Source organism: Trichomonas vaginalis, chromosome V (genome assembly GCF_026262505.1).
Source record: "Trichomonas vaginalis G3 chromosome V, whole genome shotgun sequence".
Classification (NCBI taxonomy): domain Eukaryota; phylum Parabasalia; order Trichomonadida; family Trichomonadidae; genus Trichomonas; species Trichomonas vaginalis.
The window spans coordinates 4,487,548-4,511,792 of record NC_067207.1 but is presented as its reverse complement, the minus strand read 5'-3'; the positions used below and the strand labels follow the sequence as shown (position 1 = coordinate 4,511,792).

The following is a 24,245-nucleotide window of genomic DNA, read 5'->3' as shown; positions in this document are numbered from 1 at the left end:
TATTCAAGAAAAATTTATTTTAAATTTTGATATAACTCATAATATTTCCAGAAAAAATAAATATTTATATAAAATTAATACAATTATCTGATGTTAAAATTCCAAAATTTTTTGATTTTCCAGAAAATGATAAGAAATTTGTTGTAATTCTAGAGAAATTTTGAAATTTGAAAAATTTTTGGAAAATAAAAGCACTATATTTTGTATTCATTAGAAGGGATATCGCTTAGTTACTTAAATTTAAGTCAATTCTTATCATCATTTTTATGCTTTATCATATATCATGAAGTTTTGACCTCTTTTTTAGCCATTAATCCAGCCCATTGATCTAGTAGGTGATATATTTTATTGTAAAAGAGATAAGAGTTAGATAGTTTTTAATCATTAATCAGATTAACCATAATTTCAATTCAAATTACCTTATTTGATTGAGAGAGATCAGTGATGCATGAATCAATATTAATACAATTAGATTTAAACAATCTATAACCTATATTGGAAATTGCCGATGGACTTTTTGATTCACAATTTTTCAAGAATGAAAAAAAGAAAGTTCAAACCTGAAAGAATCACATCATTGCCAAGATACTGGAGCGGGCCATTTCGATATTGAAAACGCTATTTCCATCTACACACAAAACTGACAAAAATCCCGCAATTTTTCAAAAGTCTTTAAAAAAAAATTCATGAAAATAAGTTAATTATACATATGGATACAATTTATTTTGAGAAGCTCCGAATTGAATGTTCGTTATTCTTCGATGTATCGCGCTCAACCTGTTGTTTCGCAGATACTCGACGTAGAAGATAAACGACGCATATACAAAATTCATAGGCAACATCTTGCGGAAGCACATCACTTAATTGATGTCAGCCATCCACCACCTGTTCCGAGAATTGAATTATACAAAAAAACACAAGCAAAATTTCGGGCTAATCAACTTGCAGTTAACGAAGAACAATCAAAACTTGCACGAGAATTATATGTAACTCAGAAAGAAAGGTCAGTTTCTGCAGCATCTACAAAATCTCGTTCATCAGTCACCAAAAATCCTGGCCATACTAACTGGGCTGATGATTTAGCTAAATGCGAAGAGAAAATTAGCTTCTTGCCATCTTACAAGAATCCAATTGGTCGTAAACAGGTTCCAGATGAGGAACCAATACCACAGGCTTCTTCTAATATTGTCAATGATGACGGCATGAAAGTTGATGACTACACTTCTCTTCAAAATTCTCAATCTCGCCCATTATCTAATATCTCAGCCAGAAGAGGACAGCCGAAGCCAAGCGTTATTGTTCCAAAGAAGACAGCAGGTCAACCGGCAAACTCACCAACCAGTCCTAAGCCAGCTTCACCAATTAGGACCAATAAACCACCACGCCCAATCAAGACATCATCTAAACCACCTACAACAACTAAACAAACAACTACAGTTACAAAGAAACCATCTACAGCCACTACGAAATCTCCACCATCGAAATTACCTCCAGCTAAGCCTAAATCTAAGCCAATCAGCCTTTCTGAAGCTATCAACGACCAGCTTGATAACAAGAAGAAGGAAGAAACCCCACGAAAGGAGGAAAATCCAAAGGAGGAATCATTTGATAATTCGTTTGACCATACAACAGAGAGCAACCACGACTCCTTTGATGACCATCCACAAAAGGAGGAAGAAAAGGCCCTCGATCTTACAAACGCTGTCAATGAAGCCCTTAAATCCGAAAATCCTCCAGAAGAGAAACATGAAGAGCCAAAGAGCGAGGACAATTTCGATGATTCATTCGAGAAATCACAAGAAGAAGCCAAACCAGAGGAAAAGAAAGAAACTCCAATTGATAAATTACTTGAACCGAAACAAGACGATAAATCTACTGACAACTTCGATGATTCCTTTGAGAAATCACACGAAGAAGAGAAACCAAAGGAAAAGTCAGAAGATTCATTCGATAAATCCGAAGAAACCGAGAAACCACAAGAAAAGGAACTTCCTAAAGGTCTTCTTAGCGATGCCATCGAGAAAGCCATCGAAGGACCTAAAGAAGAAGAGAAATCCAAGGATGATTTCGAAGATTCCTTTGAAAAATCACAAGAAGAAGAGAAACCAAAGGAAGATGACAAGCCATTCGATGGTCTTGTCAAAGCAATGGAAGAAGGCGCCAAGAAAGAAGAAAAACAATCAGAAGATTTCGATGATGAATTTGACAAAGAAGAAAAACCAGAAGAAAAGAAGGAAGAAGTTCCAAAAGGATTGTTATCAAATGCTGTACAAGAAGCTCTCGATGAACCAAAGAAGGAAGAGTCGAAAGATGACGCATTTGATGACGAATTCGATGACGAAAAGAAAGAAGAAGAAAAAGAAAAACCATTTGCAAATCTCGCAGACAAACTTGAAGAAGGCGCCAAACAAACAGAGCCTGAACAAAAAGAAGAAGAAAAATCCAAAGATTTCGATGACGAATTCGATGAAAAACCAGAAGAAGAAAAACCAAAGGAAGAAGAAGTTCCAAAAGGTTTGTTATCAAATGCTGTTCAAGATGCACTTGAAAAACCAAAGGAAGAAGAGAAATCTAAAGAAGATGCATTTGATGAAGAAAACTCTTTCGATAAAGAAGAAAAACCTAAAGAAGAAGAACCACAAACAGGTGGATTATTAACAAATCATATTAATAAAGCTTTGGATGAAGAGAAACCTAAAGAAGAAGATTCATTTGATGACTTCGATAAAGAAGAAGAAAAAGAAAAACCAAAGGAAGAAGAGAAACCATTCTCTGGATTGGCACAAGCACTTGAAGAAGGTGCAAAGAAAGATGATGAAGAAAAACCACAAGAAAAAGAAGAAGAATCTAAAGATGCTTTTGATGAAGAAAACTCATTTGACAAAGAAGAAAAAGAAGAAAAACCGAAAGAAGAAGAACCACAAACAGGTGGATTATTAACAAATGCAATCAATAAAGCATTAGATGAAGAGAAACCAAAAGAAGAAGATTCATTTGATGATTTCGATAAAGAAGAAAAACCAGAAAAACCATTTTCTGGTGTTGCACAAGCAATTGAAGAAGGTGCAAAGAAAGATGATGAAGAAGAAAAGCCAAAGGAAGAAGAGAAATCTAAAGATGCATTTGATGAAGATTCATTTGACAAAGAAGAAGAAAAAGAAGAGCCAAAGACAGGTGGTTTATTAAAGGATGCAATCGAAAAAGCTGTTGAAGAAAAACCAAAGGAGGAAGAAGCTCCTAAAGGTTTATTATCTAATGCAGTTAACGATGCATTAAATGAACAACCAAAAGAAGAAGAATTTAAAGATGCTTTTGATGAAGAAAACTCATTTGACAAAGAAGAAAAAGAAGAAAAACCGAAAGAAGAAGAACCACAAACAGGTGGATTATTATCAAATGCAATCAATAAAGCATTAGATGAAGAGAAACCAAAAGAAGATGAATCTTTTGATGATTTCGATAAAGAAGAAGAATCCAAACCATTTGGAGGACTTGCAAATGCATTACTTGAAGGTGCTCAGAATAATGAACCAGAACAAGAAGAAGAAGAAGAAAAGAAAGAAGAACCAAAAGAAGAAGAAAAATCAAGAGATGCATTTGATGACGAAGACTTTGATGATGAAAAGCCTAAAGAAGAAGAGAAGAAAGATGATCCTCCAGCTGGTTTATTATCAAATGCAATCAATAGAGCTTTGGATGAACCTAAAGAAGAGGAGAAATCCAAAGATGCTTTTGATGATGAAGATTTCGATAACGAAGAAAAGAAAGAAGTAGAAAAGCCAAAGGAGGAAGAAGCTAAACCATTCGGTGGACTTGCAAATGCATTATTGGAAGGAGCAAAGAATAATGAACCAGAAAAAGAAGAATCAAAGGAAGAAGAGAAGTCAAGAGATGCATTTGATGATGAAGACTTTGATGATGAAAAGAAGGAAGAAGAGAAACCAGCGGAAGAACCGAAGAAGGAAGAAAATGAACCACCAAAAGGACTCTTCTCTAACGCAATCAACAAAGCTTTAGATGAACCAAAGGAAGAAGAAAAATCAAAAGATGCTTTTGATGATGAAGATTTCGACACAGAAGAAAAGAAAGAAGAAGAACCAAAGAAAGAGGAAGAAGAAGCTAAACCATTTGGTGGACTTGCAAATGCTTTACTCGAAGGAGCAAAGAATAATGAGCCAGAGAAAGAAGAAGAAAAGAAAGAAGAATCAGAAACGAAGTCAAGAGATTTCGATGAATCATTTGATAAAGAAGAAGAGAAACCTCAAGAAGAAGAAAAGAAAGAAGAAAATGAACCACCAAAAGGACTCTTCTCCAACGCAATTTCAAAGGCTTTGGATGAACCTAAAGAAGAGGAGAAATCTAAAGATGCATTTGATGATGAAGATTTCGATAACGAAGAAAAGAAAGAAGAAGAAAAACCAGCTGAAGAAGAAAAGCCAAAGGAAGAAGAAGCTAAACCATTTGGAGGACTTGCAAATGCATTATTGGAAGGAGCAAAGAATAATGAACCAGAAAAAGAAGAAGAGAAATCAAAGGATGCATTTGATGATGATAACTTCGAAGATTTCGATAATGAAAAGAAGGAAGAAGAAAAGCCAAAAGAGGAAGAAGCTAAACCATTAGGAGGATTAGCTGCTGCATTACTTGAAGGAGCTAAAAACAATGAGCCAGAGCATGAAGAAGAAAAGAAAGAAGAATCAGAAACGAAGTCAAGAGATTTCGATGAATCATTTGATAAAGAAGAAGAGAAACCAAAGGAGGAAGAAGCTCCTAAAGGACTCTTCTCTAATGCATTAAAGAACCTCGCTCCTGAAGAACCTAAAGAAGAAGAGAAATCTAAGGATGCATTTGATGACGAAGACTTCGATAACGAAGAAAAGAAAGAAGAAGAAAAGCCAAAAGAGGAAGAAGCTAAACCATTTGGTGGATTAGCCGCTGCTTTACTTGAAGGAGCAAAGAACAACGAACCAGAGAAAGAAGAAGAACCAAAGGAAGAAGAGAAATCTAAAGAAAATGAATCATTTGAAGACTTTGACGATGAAAAGAAAGAAGAACCAAAGAAGGAAGAAGAAGAATCCAAACCATTTGGAGGACTTGCAAATGCATTACTTGAAGGTGCTCAGAATAATGAACCAGAACAAGAAGAAGAAAAGAAAGAAGAACCAAAAGAAGAAGAGAAATCAAGAGATGCATTTGATGACGAAGACTTTGATGATGAAAAGCCTAAGGAAGAAGAAACTAAACCATTTGGTGGATTAGCAAATGCTTTGTTAGAAGGCGCAAAGAATAATGAACCAGAGAAAGAAGAATCAGAAGTGAAATCAAGAGATTTCGATGAATCATTTGATAAAGAAGAAGAGAAGCCAAAGGAGGAAGAATCTCCTAAACCAGCTGAATCCAAACCACTTGGAGGATTGGCTGCAGCTCTTCTTGAAAACACAAAAGACAAAGAAGAAGAGAAATCAAAAGATGACGCTTTCGATGATGATTTCGACAAAGAAGAAGAAAAGAAACCTTTGGGAGGTTTAGGAGCAGCATTGATGTCTAATATCAAAGACAAAGAAGAGGAAGAACCAAAGAAACCAGCAGGACTCGCAGAACAATTACTAGGAACAACAAAGAAAGATGATGAAGAAGAAAGAAAGAATTTGGATGAAATGAAAGGTCCTGATTTCGAAGAATCAGATATAATGGGTGATCAAAAGAATAACTCTTCTTTCGTTGGAAATAATGATGACTGGGACATACAGTCACCAAATTTAGATTTGGGTGAACCAGATCCAGCTTACGAAAATGATATCGACATCAAAGATTGGGATAACTAATTAATTTAAGTTTTTTTTATTGTTTATATTTATTTTTTATTTTATTATTTAATCACAGTAAAAGTACCCAGATTTTCCTTACTTTTACCACTCCCCATGTAATTTCTGGGGAAAACGATAATTCATTTTTTTTATGGATGAATAGATCGTTTTCCTAGAAAGGACCTCATATCTCTGGCTAAAAAGAGCGTCAGATCCTAAATAGGTTATTGATCTAGTGTACAAATCCAATAAAAAGCCTATTTTTTTGGCTTTTTTGGTGCTCATTTTTTCGAAGATCTACATGAATATGGGGAAACCATCGGATTTTTTTGGTTAACCCACATCTTCATGTAGTCTGGACTATCTTTCCTCGAAGGACCTCTTTACGGGTGTAAAAACTCATAAAGTTCTCAAAAGATTCATTCTCGATCTCCATGCTGAAAGAATTTACAATAAAAAAGAGATCTACGCATCAAACTACAGCCATAAATGAACTGAACCCCTAAAGCTCAGCTCTTAGTTTATCAAAAACGTCGAAATCCTTCTCATTGCAATCAAATTTTCTCAATAACTCATAAGAAAAATCGAATTTTGATTAAGCCGATGTTATAGGTATCACAAATACTACAAACTTGAGCAATATCGAAATTGCCAGCAAAAGTTTGAAATTGCATTGCTCATATTTGTTTTGTAAACTAAAAATCTGCTTTTATTATTCATTAATTTTTTATATATTATTCATATACTTTAATAAAAACAATACTATTTCACCTTAAAAATGAATTTCATAAGTCAATATTATTTTTTTGAAAATGTATCAATTTTCGATTAAAACAACATGAGAATAAAATTTACGCAAAATTATTTTAAAAAATGGTTTTAAAAATTTACAATTGATGAAGAATAAGATTGCAAGAAGTTTTGAAGTTTAATTTTAAGAAAAAAATTCGGATATTATTCATGGATCTAAGTAATCTGATATTTGAGTATCGGCACTATGCATAAAACATATATTTATAGTTTTTTTGGAGTTTTATGATTTTAAATATATTCAAATTTGGCAATCCAATAGATTTTTAAAAAATAGGTAAATAAAAATAGATTACATATGCAGCAGATTTAGAACATGAAACAAATCTTATAGTGACCCAAAAAAAAATTCATGATCCAAAAAAGAAAAAAATTGGCTAAATGGGAATCAAACCTTGTCATAATGAACCATTATGTCAGATGTTTCCACTACACTACACCGGCAGTTCGAAAAATACCCTTGGTGGTTCTATTTAAGAGCTACTCCCAACGATAGGCGGTGTCCCCAGCTTTAGAGAGGTGGTAAAAGTAAGGAAAATCTGGGTAATAAATTTTTTAAAATTACAATTTTTTTTTCGCTTCCCAAATTTACTCATCAACTACAACACCCATTATGGATTTATTTACATTGAAATAGATTGGATTTTTAAATTCTCCTTTGAATTTAGTGTGATGGAACAATTACAATTTTTTGAATTGTCCTCTCAAATTTTCTCAGAAAAATAATCGATATTTTACACCTTTTCAATTTGAATTCTGGGTCGTATCGTTTTGAAGGGAAAGTCGAAAATTTTTGTAGAAAATATATTTTAATGAAACCAAGTGATAAAGATCATGCATCCCATGATTTATCATCAGATGATGAAGTCTCCAATTGTAAAGTAGATTTAGATCCTTCTCTTTCCATAATTGAAGAAGAAAAACCAAAAGCCGGAAATGAAACAAAGCCTGTTCAAGAAAAGCACTCACTAGAATTCATTCCATTAGATTCCCCAGATGATAAAAGTGATTCAAGTCAATTAAATGCAACATATGAATCTATCGATATTAATAAGATCTTTTCAAAAGGAGATACCACGTTTTTCCAAGATATTACCAACTCTCCTTCATTAAAGACAATTTTGATTTCAAAAACAGAAGATAAACTGAATATATTTAAATCAGTCGAAAATAAGAAAATTGAGTTTATTTTATCCGTATTCCAGTATTTCAGTGAACAAGATCAATACGAAATTTTCAAATATTCAATTCAAACATCTAATATCGAAGTTTTTGAAGCATTAATAGCAAATCCAATGAAAGACAAACAGAAAGATCATAATGGTAAGCCATTTATCCATTTCGCTTATGAAACCGGTTCATCAAATATTTTCGAGTTATTAGTTACGAAATACAACATGATAAACGTGAAAGACAAGAACAGTGAAACAATAATGTTCACTGCAATTCGTGATCACAACGTTGAAGGAATTAAATTTTTATTAAATCACGGAGGAAATATCACAAATATCAACAATCAGTTCAAAACACCATTTCAATATGCTGTAGAACTTAAAGAAAGTAAAATTGCTATACTAATAATTAATTCAGTAAATCTTGAAACGTTTAACAACGAATACATAAGGAATGCCATTGTAACATGCATTGAACAAAGGAAAATGGATATTATTAAGGCATTTCATGATGTCAATTTCAAATCATTGGCGTTTAGAGCTTTGAATTTTCCACTTCTTTGTCAGTTTTTGATTGAAAATGATGATAATAATGCGGAATTACTTATTGACCTGGCAATGACGATTGATACTCCTATGATGGATGGTACAACACCATTGATACTCGCAGCAAGTAAAGGAAAACTAGAGTTTTGCAAGAAATTAATTGATTTAAGAGTTGATTTAAATGTTGAAAACAAATATGGAAATGCTTATATCAATGCTATTGTTAATGAATTTAATGAACTTGCTTCTTTCTTGTATCCTTTCTATTCTGATAAGAAATCAGTTGCAAAGTTCCTTGTAACATGCGCAATCCAAAAAGATCTAACAAACTTTGGGAAATTCTTCAATGCCGAATCTTTTGGAAGAACAATTTCTACTAAATGCATGTATCCATTCAAAGAACAATTATGGTCTGAGTGGAGAAAATGCAAAGACAACAGATTCATTTGTGCATTGATAAGTAAATATGGATTCGAAAATGATAATGCAAATGAAGATGCAGAATTCAAGAAATATTCTGAAACTGAAATACAACAAATGAATGAAGTTCTTTATTTAAAGGATTACTCGGTTTTTTATCGATATGTAACAGAAAAACCAGTTTATTCTAATGATAAACCAATATCTGAACAAATTCCAAAATTTGAAGACGTAAATGAAGAAAATTCATCTACAGTATCTGATAATGGAGAAAGTTCACCTTTTATATTTGATGATGAAGAAAGTTCATCTTTTATATCTGATGATGAAGAAAAACCAAGACGTAGACATAGAAAACCATTATTTCTTGATAAATATCAGGATGAGAGCACAATGCCAGAAATATATCTCAATCATAAATGTTATGTAGCAATTAAAAAAGGAGATATTCCAAAGGCACTCGACTTAATTAAACTCGGTGCATATAAAAATACAAAAGATTTTGAAAAGGATGATATCTTTAAATATGCCGTGAAACACTTTGAATTACAAGATTTTTGTAAGATGCTTATTGATAATGGAATGACCCAAATTGTTTATAATTCAAGCAAAACATGTGTAATGCTTTGTGCAATTCATGATTGTTATGATCTTTTGGCTTATTTGATTAGTAAGAATTATGATGTTCATACAAAAGAAGAATCATCAAATAGAACAGCATTGCATTATGCGAGTATGCATGGATTTGGTAAAATCACTTCAACACTTTGTGATTTATCAGATACTATTGAAGAAAGAGATTTCAATGGAAACACACCATTATTTTTAGCAGTTCTAAATTCAAAGCTGGAATCATTGAAAGTTCTAATTGAAAAAAGTGCAAATGTTAATTGTAAAAATAACAAGAACTTGACTCCAATAATTGTTGCTGGATTAAATGGAAACATTGAAATGTGCCAATATCTGTATAACAATGGTGCATCTCTTAATGAATTGTATACTTTTATTAACGAAAATCCAGAAGTATATACTGCTAATGAATTGTTTAATTTTTCAAGGACTATTGAACAATTTAGTTTCAGTGAAATTTCAAGTTTAACACCATCTGTTCTACTTCAAATGTTTGAGAATGCAACTGATGATCATGCAAAAAAGTTCATTAGAGATAATGACAAAAATATTATGCATTATGCAATTAAATTGCAAAATCCTAAGTTGCTTCTAAAACTTTTGAAATTTGGAGCTGATCCTTTTATTACTGATGAAGATGGAAACAACGTTCTAATGAAAGCATGTCAATCTACCAAATTTAATGAGTTTATTCAAGAAGTTTTGAACAAAGATGATTCAAAGATTGATGATCAAAACAAGGAAGGAATGACAGCACTTCATTTTGCAACAATTAGCGGAAAGAGAGAAATTGTTGATTTATTACTTAAGCATAGTGCCAATGTTTCATTACTTGGAAAACATCAGTATACACCACTGATGTTTGCATGCGAAGCTGGTGATAAACAAATTGTTAAAATGCTTATTTTAAGGATGAGAAAGGAAGAAATCAACCTAACAAATGTGTATCATGAAACTGCTCTATTCTTAGCATGTTTGACAGATAACCCAATGATTGTAATACATCTGATAGAGAATGGTGCTGATGTTGAAATTGCAAATGAAAATGGCGTAACACCCTTTATGATTAGTTGCACATCATCAAGCAAATTCTTATATGGTTACTTGAGAAGAGTAGCTGATATTTATAGGAAGGATAATATGGGAAATACGGCATTAAATTATGCATCATATGGAAAAAATAAAAAAATTATTAAGAGTCTAAAGAAGAGGATTGGCTTTATGAATCATAAAGAAGTACTTCAACTCTCAAAACTTTATGGTTTTGAATTTGAGGATGCACGACGAGGATTACGGTTTTTTAATCCTCCTTTTCGAAAAAAAATTCTTTATACTTTCGAAATCTAATTTTTTTTTGACATTGAGCATGAGATAATACTATAAACCTGGCATCTGAATAAACTTACTGTTTAAAACATATATCTTTCATTTTTCAAATTTTAATCCAATTTTATTAAGTACTTCTTTTAAATATTCTTGCTGTTTTGATATTAACAATGATCATTACTTTAAAATGTGTTATTTTTTCTTAACATTTTTTATCAGCCAAAATTAAAATTATAAATTGAATCATAAAATATAGATGAAAAATGATTTTTTATGATTTAGGAGGATAAGACTTTTGATAAAACTCTCAGAAAAAATTGATAACTTTTAATCCTCGTAGTGCACCCTTAAGTGACTTAATGGAAAAAGTACGCGAATTTGATGATAAAACATAAAATGTTATAATTATAATATTTGGGTTTTCCTACAAGTGCAAAAAAAGGCGCAAAAACGATTATTTTAAATTCAATCTGTGCATTATATTTGTAATTAAAAATCAAAAGGTGTAAAGAAGTCAAAAATTAATTAATTTTTTCTTTTATATTTTTTTTGCATACGCAATTGTTGGAATTCTCTATTAATGTATTTTGAATAATGGCCAGCTCCAAAATTTTTCAGATACGTAAAAAAATATGCAAATTCAATTTCAAATAATAGTTTTTGCGCATTTTTTTGAACACCATGTACAACACTAATATTTCATGTTGTCGTAATGACTAAGCGTTTTAAAAATTTCTTTATATTCTGTTAATTAATGCATTTTCCTGAAAGATATTTACATGAAACAGATAAGAATTGTATGAAATAATAACTCTATCTATCAGTAATACTTTGATAAAATCTTTTAAATTAATTTATTCTTTATAGATAAATTATTTATTCTTTATCTCTTTTTGATTTAATTAAAGCAAGAATCTCAGGTGTTCCATATTTCTTTGCAATGTATATCATGTCACGATATGGAACCTCAACAGAAGGAGAATTATAGTGAGTGCAGATATATTGAAGACGAGCTTGATATTCCTCGTCAATAACAATACAGCAATCTAAATCAGCACCATGAGACAAAAGTAACTTGACCATTTCCACATTATGATGCTTGATTGCAATTGATAGAGGAAAATCAGCTTGCATGATTTCATCATTGGAAATAAAAAAGAATTTCATCTATATCAACATTACCCCATTCATATCCAATTCCAATGTTTGGACTGAAATCTAAATCAAGCAAGAACTTCGCCATTTCCAAATTATCAGTCTGTGCAGCAGTTAAAACAGGGTTTGGACGTGTATCCCAAAAACTCTCGTAATCTCTCAATTTAAATGGACCAATAGTATCAACAAATTGCTTGAACAAATCTGCATCAAAATGTTCGTATAATTTATTGTAGAGTTCAAGTTTATCGTAGTCACTAATATGCTTTTGTTCAGCTAATTTTTAAAGATTCTTGAAATCCCTCAATTCGCAGAATTTGTCAAAGTAATCAGTAATACTGAATTTATAAATATCAGTCGTCCAAATATAATCAATGAAATGACTATAGCCTTTAGCAATAAGTAAACAAAGCTCATTCCTTGTTTCTAACTTATTTTGCAAGCAAAACCAATATCCTTTGAAATTGAAATAAAATAAGCATGCCTGGCCATCAATCGGTTCGCAGGTATACTTTTGCATTAAGTAATCTGCAACTTCATGATTATGGCCTGCAATTGCGCATTCTAAACAATTATTAAAATTGACCCCTTTTTCTTCAAGAATTTTAATAATTTCCATTTTTCCACCAATTGCGGCGCATCTATTTAAGTCTTTGGGAATTGAATAACCATTATCAAGAAAGAAATTAAGACAATTTACATTTCCATCGAGACAACATGCTTCAAGAAGCCTTTCATTCTTTAAATTCGAGTTTGTAAGTATATCTTTAGATACTTCTATCTTGTCCCCTCGTAACATCTCTCGAATTTTCGTTGAAGGAATCTCACTTTCAAAAAGAGTGCTGAAATTATTGTTATATTCAGGCTCCTTTATTGTTGAAAGAAGCTTTTCAAGGTTGTCATATTTATGATCGTCATCTTCCAGGTAAGTGTAATAACCAAGAACGTTATACATGTAATAGATGAGATCTTCATCGATAGTGATGATATCTTTGAGTTTATTGAAGGTTTCATCAATGTTTTCTGGTGTTTGATTGCGTATTATATCATCAATATCCTGAAAAATTTGTAATTGATCTAGTAATTTCAATTCAACAATACTCTTGTATTGTAAATCCTGTTTGAGAACACCTTTATTCGATCTCTTCTTTCTTAAAACAGGCTTTGGGTCTGATCCATATCGCATTTTTCAAAAATGACTATATTTTTGTTTAATAATCAAAAACTATCTAAAAATTTCAAACATAAATCAAATTTTAGTATAGCTAACCTTAAAATTGGCCTCGTATTCTTTTGAAATTTAAATAAAGGAAAAATCACTATAAAATCAATATTACCATATTGAAAATCTTATATACACTTATTTTGCAATCAAAATATAAGAAAAATGCATGATTTATAAATTTTGAATAATTTTTATTGTAATGAGAATGTGTATTCATGTATATATATTAAAGTTTTATCTCAAATATATTTCACAGTTGTATACTAAATAAGATCATGTATTTACATTCTTTAATGACATTTCATTTTCATTATTTTCATATTGTGAAGAAAATGTTACAACATTACTAGGTGGGGCAACATATAATGATTGGGTTGTGCTTTGCTGAAGCGCAGGATCAACAGCTTGATTTTGATATGGTGATGTAAATGGTACATCTTTCAGCCAAGATTGATCCATATTTGGTGTATCATATGACATAATTAATGGCGAATTTAATGCAGACACATCATTTTCTATTCTAAATGTGGATTCTGCGGCAACTCTATCATCCTGATTATATTTACAGCGATATTTTCCTTCAGTTCCTGAAATTCGTTTAATGAGTCTAAGATGCATTCTCTCACCAGATGATGCCCAACGGGATTCATAAGCTAATTGATATCCTATCATAGTGAAAAAGATCCAAAGAAAGCGACCAATACAGCTTTGATAGAATTTAGTTTCGCAAGGTTCATCGTGACAAACATATCCAGTAATGCTATGCTTGATGTTCGGTGTTTGAATTTTGCGACTGGTAGAAGCTTTAATATCATGCCTTAATGCTTCATTGTACATCTTTTTATCAAAATTATGAAGTAATTCTTTACCTGACTCGTCTAAATGATATCTCACTGTACAAACGGCATGAACAACATCTGTTTCTTTAATACGGATTGAATTCGAATCTTCTTGCCAAGATCTATATTGAAATCGCTGAGAATTTCGCCATGTAACTACTGTATCGGTATATGTTCTAATTTCTGTGTGAGTAGACCCATCAGAATCGGTAACTGTCTCATATTCTGTTCTGGTTTCTTCATGATATGCTTTTGCACTAACAATTATCACAGGAGGAATAGCCCTATTTCCACACATCTGTTTCATAAAATCCTGGCGTGGAATCCTTTCATTAAAAATTTTCCCAACGGCAAAATGACAACCATCAAACCATGTGTTGCAACAACAATAATCAAATGGTAAAACTAAGAAGAATATTCCTACTGCAAGACATATGTAGGATGCGTATTGAAGCATTTCATCACCAGTAACATGCGATGTAAGCAATCCAAAGCCGATATTTAATATTAAACTGTTGAGAAAAACAAATGGTGAAGCTGGTATTTTTTTGCGGCAGAGTGGGATCATTTCAGCAATAATATTAGGGATCATAAGGGCACCTGCAACATAGAAAGGCCAACTCATTTCTGATCAGAACAGAAAATGAAATGTTTGAATTTTTGTTGTCAAAAACTTTGAAAAAATTGAGAGTATCAGATCAGGATTTAAACGATTTATTTATGATAAAGACTCGCTAAGGCTTCTATTCTTCCTAGAGCTTGAACGTTATAAATTAGCAGTTAGATCCGTATTATTCATTAATTATTCTTATCAGATTGTATTAATTTAAATTACGATGTTTTGTTTGGTGTGATTTTGCGGTTTTTATTTTTTTTTTTGAATACAACATTGTAATGAGCCCTCTTAAAACAAGGTATTCTGATCACATAACAATTCCAAATATTTGATAATGCGAATACAAATAGGTGCTATTATATGCAAGATTGCCAGAAATAATGTTTTTTTTTTAAATTTCATTTTTTAAGTAAGAATGCTTTTCATTTACATTCCATTGTTATTATTTCCAAAGGCAAGATATTTAATAGATGAATGATAAAATCATGATTTGATATTATGAATTTTTTAAATATCAAACAAATGATAATACAAGCATAAGAATAAAATACTAGTATTTGACACGTTAAGTTTGTGAGTAAGGCGTATTGAGGGAAAATTTGCCATTATTCAATTCAATTCATTTCCTTCGTATGACGTTAGATTGATTCTTTAGCCTTTGTCGTTACATGTAGGATGTTTAATGACATTTTTCCAGATACACAATATTTGGCCTGATTTCCAACTGTTTCCCAAGCGACATCCTTAAATTGTGCAACCAAAAGTAGAATAGCAATGGTGTGCAATAAGAAATTAAGGGAAATGCATGATTTATAGGAATTTTGATTAAATTTTTGAGATTTTTTGAAATTTGTTAGTATGATTTGGGTTTATTTCTCAGATGGATTCTTTTAAACTAATCGAAATGCACTTACAAAATTTTGTAATCGAAAATTTTGAGGGTTATTACACCACAAAGAAATAAAGATTTTTTTTTTGAAAAAAATGCAAAGTATTCAAGATGCATTCAATCAAAAGGAGAATTATCCTGAATTATTGCTTATTGTTGCAGTAGAGGATGCAACAACTGATGCAGACACGTTTTGGAATTCAGTTCCAGTAAAATCAACCTTACCAACAAATTCTATCGTACACAGAATCAAAATTCCCGAAGATTTCAACGATTTTCAGTATTTTGCACAAAAATTCCAGATAATGAGCACTCCTGCAATCTATGTTTTCGGATCTCATTCTTCGATCATCTCATATCAATGGGTCGGTCACTATCCTAAGCCAGAAGAGTTTGCCTCGTATATTGGAAGCTTAAATTACGGTGCATTTGAGAAAGAAGACGAAAATATTACAGAAGTTACAGATACACCAGCTAAACCAATTAAAATATCATTAAGAACAGATAATGGACTCATAACTCAGCAATTTGATCAGCCTGATACACTTAAAACCCTATTTGCATGGCTCGATGAAACATTCGGACCAAATCACACATATACAGTCATTCTTTCACAGAAATTAATACCACGTGACTATAATATGCTTATTACAGACGTTGTTGGCAAGGCAACAGCAGTTTTACTTAAGATTAATGAACCAACTCAATTAACACAAGGAATGACACAACCAACAGTTCATCATCATGAAGGAGGATGTTGCCATAGTATCTCATCCAAAATTTTCATGGTTTTATCATTTATTAATCCGTTTGCAAGCGAAGGCGAACAAGAATCATTTTGGGAATACCAGCCATCTAATAATCCCGATATCGCACAAGTTCTTGTACAAAACATTATGGGATAACTCTTTTTTTATTTGTTTTTTTAATAAAATATTATTTTGACTTTTTTAAAGACTTCTTTTCATTACCATCATTTCAGTTACAAACTGGCTTGACTTATTTGCGATAAGGAATTTGATTTTGCTTTAATTTTATAAATTTATTTCTCAAAACTTTTTTTGCTCAAAAGGAAATATATTATACATATGATGATATTTATTTTTAAATAAGAAATGAGTTCTGTATGTTTACATTTTTTTTTCTGTCAAATCCGTTGATATATTTCGATGTACAGAGCTCCGCCTGAAGTCAGCCGAATTTGTGTCCGCAAAGCTCGAGATAGAGCTTATCAAAAACATCTGAATGCTCTTAAGAATGTTAAACCATCAATTGACACGAGACAACCAATTACTCCAAATTCAATCGGCAAAAATTTCAAAAGATACGAAATTGAAAAGCAACACAACCTTGCAATCCAAAATCAAAATGTAAGACTTGTCCATAGACTTGATAAAATTCTTCGTGAAGAACATTACTGTGCCCAGCCACCAGGACGCCCTCACACACTTCAAGGACGCTTCCAGAAAGAACAGATGCTCCGTATAACTGAAGAAAACGCAAAAATTGTCAAAGCAATACAACAATCTCGTCCATTACTCAACAGAAATGATTGGTACATGCATAGACTTGATCATGAGTATCAACTCCACAAGAATGCCGAATATAAACAAACACTTCCAATGTCAGAGATTATCCAAATTGATGAACAGGAACAATCGGCTCGCCGCCAATCGTACAAGAAGGATGATGACTTCGCCAACATCTACCCACCAAAACCACCGTCAACAGCTCGCCCAGAATACAGACCAAGCAGAAATTCAGTTCAGAACGAAGAACAGTACGAAGTTCACGAACCACCACCAAGGCCAACAACAGATGATAAGAGATATGACGTTGAAGATAGCGAAAATCAACTTTCTCTTCATAATCAAATTGAAGATCATCTTAAGGACGATTTCGGACCAGAGAAGCAACAAAACGATGACCAAGACTTCAGTCTTTCAATCAAACACGAAATTGAAGAAGAAGCAATCAAAGTTGATGATTCATTGGATATCCAAAACGAAAATGAAACAAAGGACACAAATATGTCACTTTCCATTAAAGGCGAACTCAAAGATAACATAAATGAAGAGAATCTCGAAGCAAATGGAAAAGATGATACAAAAGACGAAAGTTTGTCCATTAAACCACAAATTCAGGATCAGAACCTCGAAGCAAATGGTGTTGATGATACACCAGAAGCAAATCATGAAGAAAATAACAATTCTGAACCAAAAGATCAAAATGTTGGCGGTTTATCGATCAAACCAAGCTTAGATAATGATAAACTTGAAGCCAATGGTGTTGATGATACAAAGGACGAAAGTTTTTCATTAAAACTTCCAATTAATTCAGGAAATCTCGAAGCAAACGGAGTTGATGACACACCAGAGGAACCAAAGCAAGATCAAAAGCCATCAGAGCTCCAGCTTGGAGAAAAAGCTCTTTCTGGAGCTGTTGACAATTTGAATAAAGAAGAAGAACAAAAAGAAGATTCTCCAAAGCTTGGTTTGGCTGGATTGGTTAATTCAACTGTCAATGATGGACTTGAGGAGAAGAAGGAAGCAGAGAATGCTCCTGTTCCTTCTCTTTCTGATGCTTTGTTGCATTAAATGATTATTGTTGTTTTTGTTTTACGAAATAAAACTATTTATTTAATTCACTTGTTCTACATGAAAATTTATGATTAAAACTTTTAATATTATAAGATTTTTACATTATAAGTAGAAATAATTAAGTGAAAATGATAAATAATGAATAAAATCATGTCATACATAAGAGTAATATATTATGCAATGATGCATAATCTACATAATTGCATTTAATTTATTAAATTTTGAAATTTTTCCACTAATTTCTTTAAGATATATCAAAAATACAGATAAAATTAAACTTACGCATATTCAAAAAGGAATTAAACAAATCATATACATTTATTCAACAAAATAAAAAATAAAAATTACATAAATTTGGTATTTTGATCAATAGCAAGTAATTTTTCTTCAACTTCACCAAGATAACTAACAAATTGTGGAGCACCTGTCCCAACAACGAAAATTGAACCGTTATTTTCAGATGATGCCTTCATTTCACGTAAAGCTTTAATTTGATTACGTAACATTTGATTTTCACTCTTCAGAGCCGCAATTTCAGCTTGAATAGCATTTTCGTGATTATCTGGAAAAGATGCTTCATCAGAAAGATCTTCTGGGGATACTTCGTCGATAAATGGCTTAGGAATAGATTGTGAAGGAATTGATTGCTTAGAAAGAGGATGTAGTGCTTGATTTAATTTAAGTAAATCAGATTGCGAAATTTGGTTTCCATTAAGATTAATTTCCATTATTCCACCATTAGGGACCGACTTTCTTTGTACAAAATTAATGGCTTCTGGGATAATTTGTCCAGAGATATTTGAATTTTCAATTGTAATGAGTTCTATTTTATTTGGATCTAAGAATTTAAATAAAGACTCTGCTCCTGCATCATCTAAATTGCAATCGCAAATTATAATACGTTTTAATGATTTTGAACGAGAAAATGAGCCCGCCATTCTTGAAAGATATTCTCCTGCTATTAATAAATGAGAAAATTGAAGTTCTGTGATCTTTGGGCTCTTTGGAACGCAGTAGCAAAGTAATTCAACCATATTTCGAATGTAACTCTTTTTATTTTTAGCGATTGAATGCATAATATCTGTTGGAAGATGAGCATTAGCTCCTGCGTAATTTGAGATAGCGTCGCAAGAAAATCCAAGTACATCAACGTTATTTAAACAAAACTTTTGCAAAGTCCTGAATAAAGTTTCATAGCGATCAGATGGTATTAAGGAAAAGTCAAAAATATAATCATTGTTGCTCCCTTGTGATAATTGGCGAAGAGCGTCAGCAGAGAGCATGATTTTTTTATTCTTGTCGTTTAACTTTTTTTTATACTTTATATTTATCTATACCATTATCAATATCTAAAGAGACCTTCACATGCTAAGAAATTTCTCCAAATTATATTAATATTTTTGAAATTTTTCAAATAAATAATAAAATTCATGTTTGATATCTCATGAATCACGCATTTGAGAAGAAAGCATAGATCAAAGGACTTGTTTACAAAGTCTAATTCAAAGAATTTAATCAAAAATTTGAATTATCTCAAGTTTTCGAACACAGAACTATACAACCTATTCATATGTATTACATTATATCTATGTGTAGATAGAATACGTTTCAAGTGCTGATTTCCAGACAAAAGATCAATGATAGAACTAAAATTTTCCTAAAATAAGCTAGTTTAACACATGATATGAAAATATCTTTATTATTAATTCATAAAAAATAAACAGAGCTCGCAAAATTTCAAAAACGTATTTTTTCATAACTTAGGATGTCATCAATAAAAGCAGATACTCAAAAAGATCAAGATTTAACAGTACAGGATGATGAATCCTTAGCTATAAAAGATGAAGCATTTAGTCCTATTCTTAATAATAGCACTTTTGGCGATGTAGATTCAGATAATGCCAAAATGGAGCCTATGTCTGAAAATGAAAAGAAAATTCCGATGTCAGAACATGTTTTACTAACATCTTTAGATTCAGCAATTCCAAATTCGAGTACAAAATTAAAAACCAAAGAAAATGAATCGAAAATACCAATAGCAGAGGAAAGTATTGAATTCAAGAACTCACAAACAATACTCCCTCCAGTTATATTAACAAATTCACCCGAACCTACCGATAATGAAATAATCAAAGAAACAAACGAAAATAAAGATGATGCATCTCCAGAAAAAGATGAAATGTTACAAATTGATCTTAAATCCGAGCTTGCTGAAATGAATGACAAGAAAAACAAATCAGAAGATTCAGAAGACAAGAATTCAAAGAAAAATCCATTACTTGTTGCAGCATTAGAACCGAAGAAGCCAAAGATACCATCATTTTGCGAAAATATACATGAATACACCCATAAAACTGCAGATCTTGATGCAGCACTCAAAAATACAATTAAAAAGAAAACAGCACCAGATATATCAATATGTCAAGATCTCCTGTTTTATGCTCGTGAAGAAAATACAAAAGCAATTGATGCTGAAGAATACGATTACGCTTCTCAAATAGATGAAGCTATTAAACTCATTGTTAAAACACTTAATGAAGATCGTGCTCAATATGATAATTCTCATGAAAAACAACAAATTAAATATCGTTTGGAACAAGTACAGAGCAGAGAGTCACAGATTACAGAAGAATATCATCAGAAGCTAGACAATCATAAACAAGAAGTCGAAAGAAGACAAAAGGCTCTTGAATTAGAACATCAGCGTCAAATCGAAGATTTTCAAGCTCTATGGGGTAGCCCAGATACAATGCAACAATTCTCTAAGCCAAGTTCACATCTTTTACAGTTAAAGAGGCAGCAACGTCAACTTGCTCTTGCTCATGATTTTGATCAAGCAAAACATCTTAAATCTATAGCCGATGAGCTCGAAAAGCAAGAAACAGAAGCCGCTAGAGCACGAGCAGTTGAAGCAATGAAAGTTGCTTACAGTAATTTGCTTGAAAAACAAGAAAGGGAGAAAGAGTGCTTGATAAAGAACGGAGAAAGAAAGGAACAACTCCTTGAATCAGAGTATCAAAAGGAGCTATCGTCGAACGAGAAAACAAAGAAATCTCTTCAAACTAGATATGCAAGTTCTCCTAAGAATCCTAAGGTCACGATTCCATTCGTAGAGCATAGAGGACACTCAACGCGTCGTCCTATGAGTTCAGCATCAAAAGTACAGGAAGGACCTCGTCTTGATGTTAAGATCGATTTTAAATCGATTACAAAGATGAAGACTCCAAGACCCCTTCCTAAATAAATTGTATTTTCTGTTTGTATTATTATTAAAAATGTTATTTTTGATATTTCATACTCTTGTTTACCGTTGATTGCTATATACCTGATAGCAGCATAGTGATGGAGTTTATCAGGCCAATCAAAAAACACTACAGGTTAAAGAAGACACATTCAATCTTCATTTGATAAATTTTACTTACCAAAATTTATTTATATCATGATTATAAGGAGTTCCATCAAATACAGCTCATTTCAGTTGAGGATTTGTCATCAGGGAAATCAACAAACAACAAAATTATGTTGCTCGTTTTCAATCTTTTACGAAATACATCCAAAAATTCAATCGGTTGAGAAGATTCAACGGAATCATTTTTAGACCATTACGATTAAAACGATGAAAAGGCGACTCACTGATAATGGGAAACGATGCCTAATAGCATAAGCATTATAGATTTTCCAAAAAACTATCAAAATATTCTGAAATTTTACATTAGCCGAGCAAAATTTTTCTTGAATGAAGACAATTCGTTGCGTTATCTGCGATGTTGATGGACTTCTTATTGACTCTGAAGGCATCTTCGCAAAGGCTATCAAGCACTACAGTGGCCATGAGCTTACACAAGATCTTCATCTTGCTATCATGGGAACAACAGGCCCAACTTGCGGCAAAATTTTGATGAAAGGCTTCGGTCTCGAAGGAGATCCAATTGAATGGATGCAGAAATTCGATATTGTTCTCAACGGATTTTTGAAAGAATCAGACCTCATGCCAGGAGCTAGGCAATTAGTTAAAAAATTCCATGAAATGCGTGTACCAATCGGTATTGCTACAGGCAGCAACAGATGCAACCTTGAAGCCAAATGCACAAAGAATATGGATCTTCTTGATATGCTCGATACATCTACATGCGGTAATGAAGTTACACACGGCAAACCAAACCCAGAAATCTTCCTTACAACAATGAAGAAACTCGGAATTGATGATCCAACACAAGTTCTTGTCTTCGAAGATGCTCCAACCGGTGTTAAGGCTGCTATCTCAGCAGGAATGCAATGCATCATGGTTCCAGATAAATCCCTTCCTTATCAGAAACTTTTAGATGATTACGGTGTTAAACCAACACTTATGTTGGATTCTCTTGAACAATTTGATTTCTCGATGTACAAGTTCATTAATAAGGATGGAAATGTCGCTTAAAATATTAGCAAAGTAGACCTTATTATATTTGGATGCGAATAGAGATAAAGGGTATTATATATTATTATTGAATTATTACTTTTTTGATCTTATAATACTAAAACATGTTGAAATGGCCTTATTACGATATTAGGACACTGACAACAAAAATTTCCAATTAATAAATTGTCTGGAAGCTTGTTTTCAAGCACTATTTTACTAGCACTTACCATTAGAGATGATTTATTATATTTAAAACACTGAACACACATTTTATTTCGATTGCCGAAATTATTCAATAATTATTCGCAGTAATCATCATGCTTTTATTAAATTGCTTCATATATAGTTTAAATTTCTTTTACGACCAATCATTATTTACAATTTTGCCCATTTATTTTTGAAATTTATTTTCTCATTTGTAGTCGTAATGCATTTACTGAATACCAAAATGGATAATTAAGGGTATTTTCATTTCGATAAGAGGATATCAAGTACTAATAAAAAATAATTTATTATAATAACTAAAAACATGTTTATCATGGTATTAAAAAAACATACTAATAAAGTCATATAATTTGGGGAGGTGGTGTTGTTTGTCTCATTGCATTATGCAATTGAACGGTTTGAGGTGTAAAATTATGGGCAAGTTTTGCCACAGGTGTTGATGTCTTAATTCTATATGTTCTCACCGGGACTTTTGGTTGAACTCGAACAACATTAGGTGTTGAAATTAATTGGCGAATCATTTGCTGAGAAGCTTCCTTAAATGTAGAGTCATACATAAATTCATAAGAAGAGTGTATTTGCTGACGTAATTCATCAATTGACTCATGGAATCCGCTGACATTATATGAGTTCAGGAGATTCAATAATTGCGCGAGTTTAAACTTGATGAGGGATGTAGCATAAGGACCCCTCATATAATGGACAATTACTAAAATGAATTTTTTCGTTTGCTCTGAATGGAAAGTATTTGAAGCTTCTTTGATTTTGGATATGTTAGATAAATGCCAACCACCAGTGTTAAATTTCATTTCGTCGTCCAATGCATTAATAGCATCTTGGAGCGAATAGTGTATTGGATTGTTCATTGAGTTATGAATTTCAAAATATACAATTTGAGAAGACTGTTGTTTTAAATTAAATTTTGATATGTGTTATATATATAATAATATTATTAAAATCCGCCGAAGGAGTTTTGATAGTCCAGAAAATTTTGTGATCTTAATTTTAGGGAATTGGGCATTTATAATGAAAGTAATGAATCTTCTTCGTTTCGAGATCGTTGGATTCTCAAAATTTTTGTTATGACATTTCAAAAGGAATTATTCAATTCAGAATTGTATCACAACATTTTAATATTAATGAAATAAAATATTTAAACGATCATATTTGGATATTATAATAAAATATTGAATTTTGAAAGAAATGATTTATTAAGTAAATTGATTTAGAGAATGAAGAATGACAATTCATTATAAAATATATTCATAGATTTGAATTTTATTTTTGTGAGAATTTAAACGTTGATAACTTGGATAAATTTTCGCATATACAGCCTATCATATTTGAATAATTTACATCCGGCCACATATTAATATTCAATTAAAATCATTTTGAATGTAACTCGTTAATTAATTTTTGAACTATTTTTATAATATTTTAACAAGGATATCAATACAATTAAAAATATTTCAATCAATCTCAACGTAAAATCGGAGAAAACGAAATTCCCAAATGCTGTCACCACTTCCCTATGCATCTATGCATTTTAAATTTTTATTAATTTTAATTATCTTACCAACAAT

General features: G+C 31.8%; 11 protein-coding genes across 11 annotated transcripts; 6 read left to right on the top strand and 5 right to left on the bottom strand.

Moving 5' to 3' along the window:
• Nucleotides 1-719: 719 nt before the first annotated feature.
• Nucleotides 720-5,906, top strand: TVAGG3_0277850 (nuclear chaperone required for maturation and nuclear export of pre-60s ribosome subunits; the record flags this gene model as incomplete). The annotated part of the gene is made up of 1 exon (XM_001316600.1): nucleotides 762-5,825. One exon carries the CDS (start codon nucleotides 762-764, stop codon nucleotides 5,823-5,825), a length of 5,064 nt encoding a protein of 1,687 aa, XP_001316635.1.
• A 1,523-nt stretch (nucleotides 5,907-7,429) lies between these two features.
• On the top strand, nucleotides 7,430-10,732 carry TVAGG3_0277840 (spectrin binding; the record flags this gene model as incomplete). The annotated part of the gene is made up of 1 exon (XM_001316601.1): nucleotides 7,430-10,732. The coding sequence occupies one exon, from the start codon at nucleotides 7,430-7,432 to the stop codon at nucleotides 10,730-10,732; it is 3,303 nt and encodes a 1,100-aa protein (XP_001316636.1).
• Nucleotides 10,733-11,587: 855 nt separating this feature from the next.
• On the bottom strand, nucleotides 11,588-11,845 carry TVAGG3_0277830 (Ankyrin repeat family; the record flags this gene model as incomplete). Its single annotated transcript, XM_001316602.1, has 1 exon — nucleotides 11,588-11,845. The coding sequence occupies one exon, from the start codon at nucleotides 11,843-11,845 to the stop codon at nucleotides 11,588-11,590; it is 258 nt and encodes an 85-aa protein (XP_001316637.1).
• Nucleotides 11,846-12,149: 304 nt separating this feature from the next.
• TVAGG3_0277820 (protein ubiquitination) lies at nucleotides 12,150-13,052 on the bottom strand (the record flags this gene model as incomplete). The annotated part of the gene is made up of 1 exon (XM_001316603.1): nucleotides 12,150-13,052. One exon carries the CDS (start codon nucleotides 13,050-13,052, stop codon nucleotides 12,150-12,152), a length of 903 nt encoding a protein of 300 aa, XP_001316638.1.
• Nucleotides 13,053-13,364: 312 nt separating this feature from the next.
• Nucleotides 13,365-14,555, bottom strand: TVAGG3_0277810 (transmembrane protein 151-like protein family; the record flags this gene model as incomplete). The annotated part of the gene is made up of 1 exon (XM_001316604.1): nucleotides 13,365-14,555. One exon carries the CDS (start codon nucleotides 14,553-14,555, stop codon nucleotides 13,365-13,367), a length of 1,191 nt encoding a protein of 396 aa, XP_001316639.1.
• Nucleotides 14,556-15,515: 960 nt separating this feature from the next.
• TVAGG3_0277800 (uncharacterized protein) lies at nucleotides 15,516-16,340 on the top strand (the record flags this gene model as incomplete). The annotated part of the gene is made up of 1 exon (XM_001316605.1): nucleotides 15,531-16,340. One exon carries the CDS (start codon nucleotides 15,531-15,533, stop codon nucleotides 16,338-16,340), a length of 810 nt encoding a protein of 269 aa, XP_001316640.1.
• Nucleotides 16,341-16,589: 249 nt separating this feature from the next.
• On the top strand, nucleotides 16,590-18,199 carry TVAGG3_0277790 (MIP11318P family; the record flags this gene model as incomplete). Its single annotated transcript, XM_001316606.2, has 1 exon — nucleotides 16,605-18,032. One exon carries the CDS (start codon nucleotides 16,605-16,607, stop codon nucleotides 18,030-18,032), a length of 1,428 nt encoding a protein of 475 aa, XP_001316641.1.
• A 135-nt stretch (nucleotides 18,200-18,334) lies between these two features.
• On the bottom strand, nucleotides 18,335-19,326 carry TVAGG3_0277780 (ribonuclease inhibitor domain-containing protein; the record flags this gene model as incomplete). The annotated part of the gene is made up of 1 exon (XM_001316607.1): nucleotides 18,380-19,318. The coding sequence occupies one exon, from the start codon at nucleotides 19,316-19,318 to the stop codon at nucleotides 18,380-18,382; it is 939 nt and encodes a 312-aa protein (XP_001316642.1).
• Nucleotides 19,327-19,794: 468 nt separating this feature from the next.
• TVAGG3_0277770 (uncharacterized protein) lies at nucleotides 19,795-21,291 on the top strand (the record flags this gene model as incomplete). The annotated part of the gene is made up of 1 exon (XM_001316608.1): nucleotides 19,801-21,279. One exon carries the CDS (start codon nucleotides 19,801-19,803, stop codon nucleotides 21,277-21,279), a length of 1,479 nt encoding a protein of 492 aa, XP_001316643.1.
• A 468-nt stretch (nucleotides 21,292-21,759) lies between these two features.
• Nucleotides 21,760-22,505, top strand: TVAGG3_0277760 (pseudouridine 5'-phosphatase protein; the record flags this gene model as incomplete). The annotated part of the gene is made up of 1 exon (XM_001316609.1): nucleotides 21,772-22,455. One exon carries the CDS (start codon nucleotides 21,772-21,774, stop codon nucleotides 22,453-22,455), a length of 684 nt encoding a protein of 227 aa, XP_001316644.1.
• A 482-nt stretch (nucleotides 22,506-22,987) lies between these two features.
• Nucleotides 22,988-23,528, bottom strand: TVAGG3_0277750 (uncharacterized protein; the record flags this gene model as incomplete). Its single annotated transcript, XM_001316610.1, has 1 exon — nucleotides 23,004-23,528. One exon carries the CDS (start codon nucleotides 23,526-23,528, stop codon nucleotides 23,004-23,006), a length of 525 nt encoding a protein of 174 aa, XP_001316645.1.
• Nucleotides 23,529-24,245: the final 717 nt, after the last annotated feature.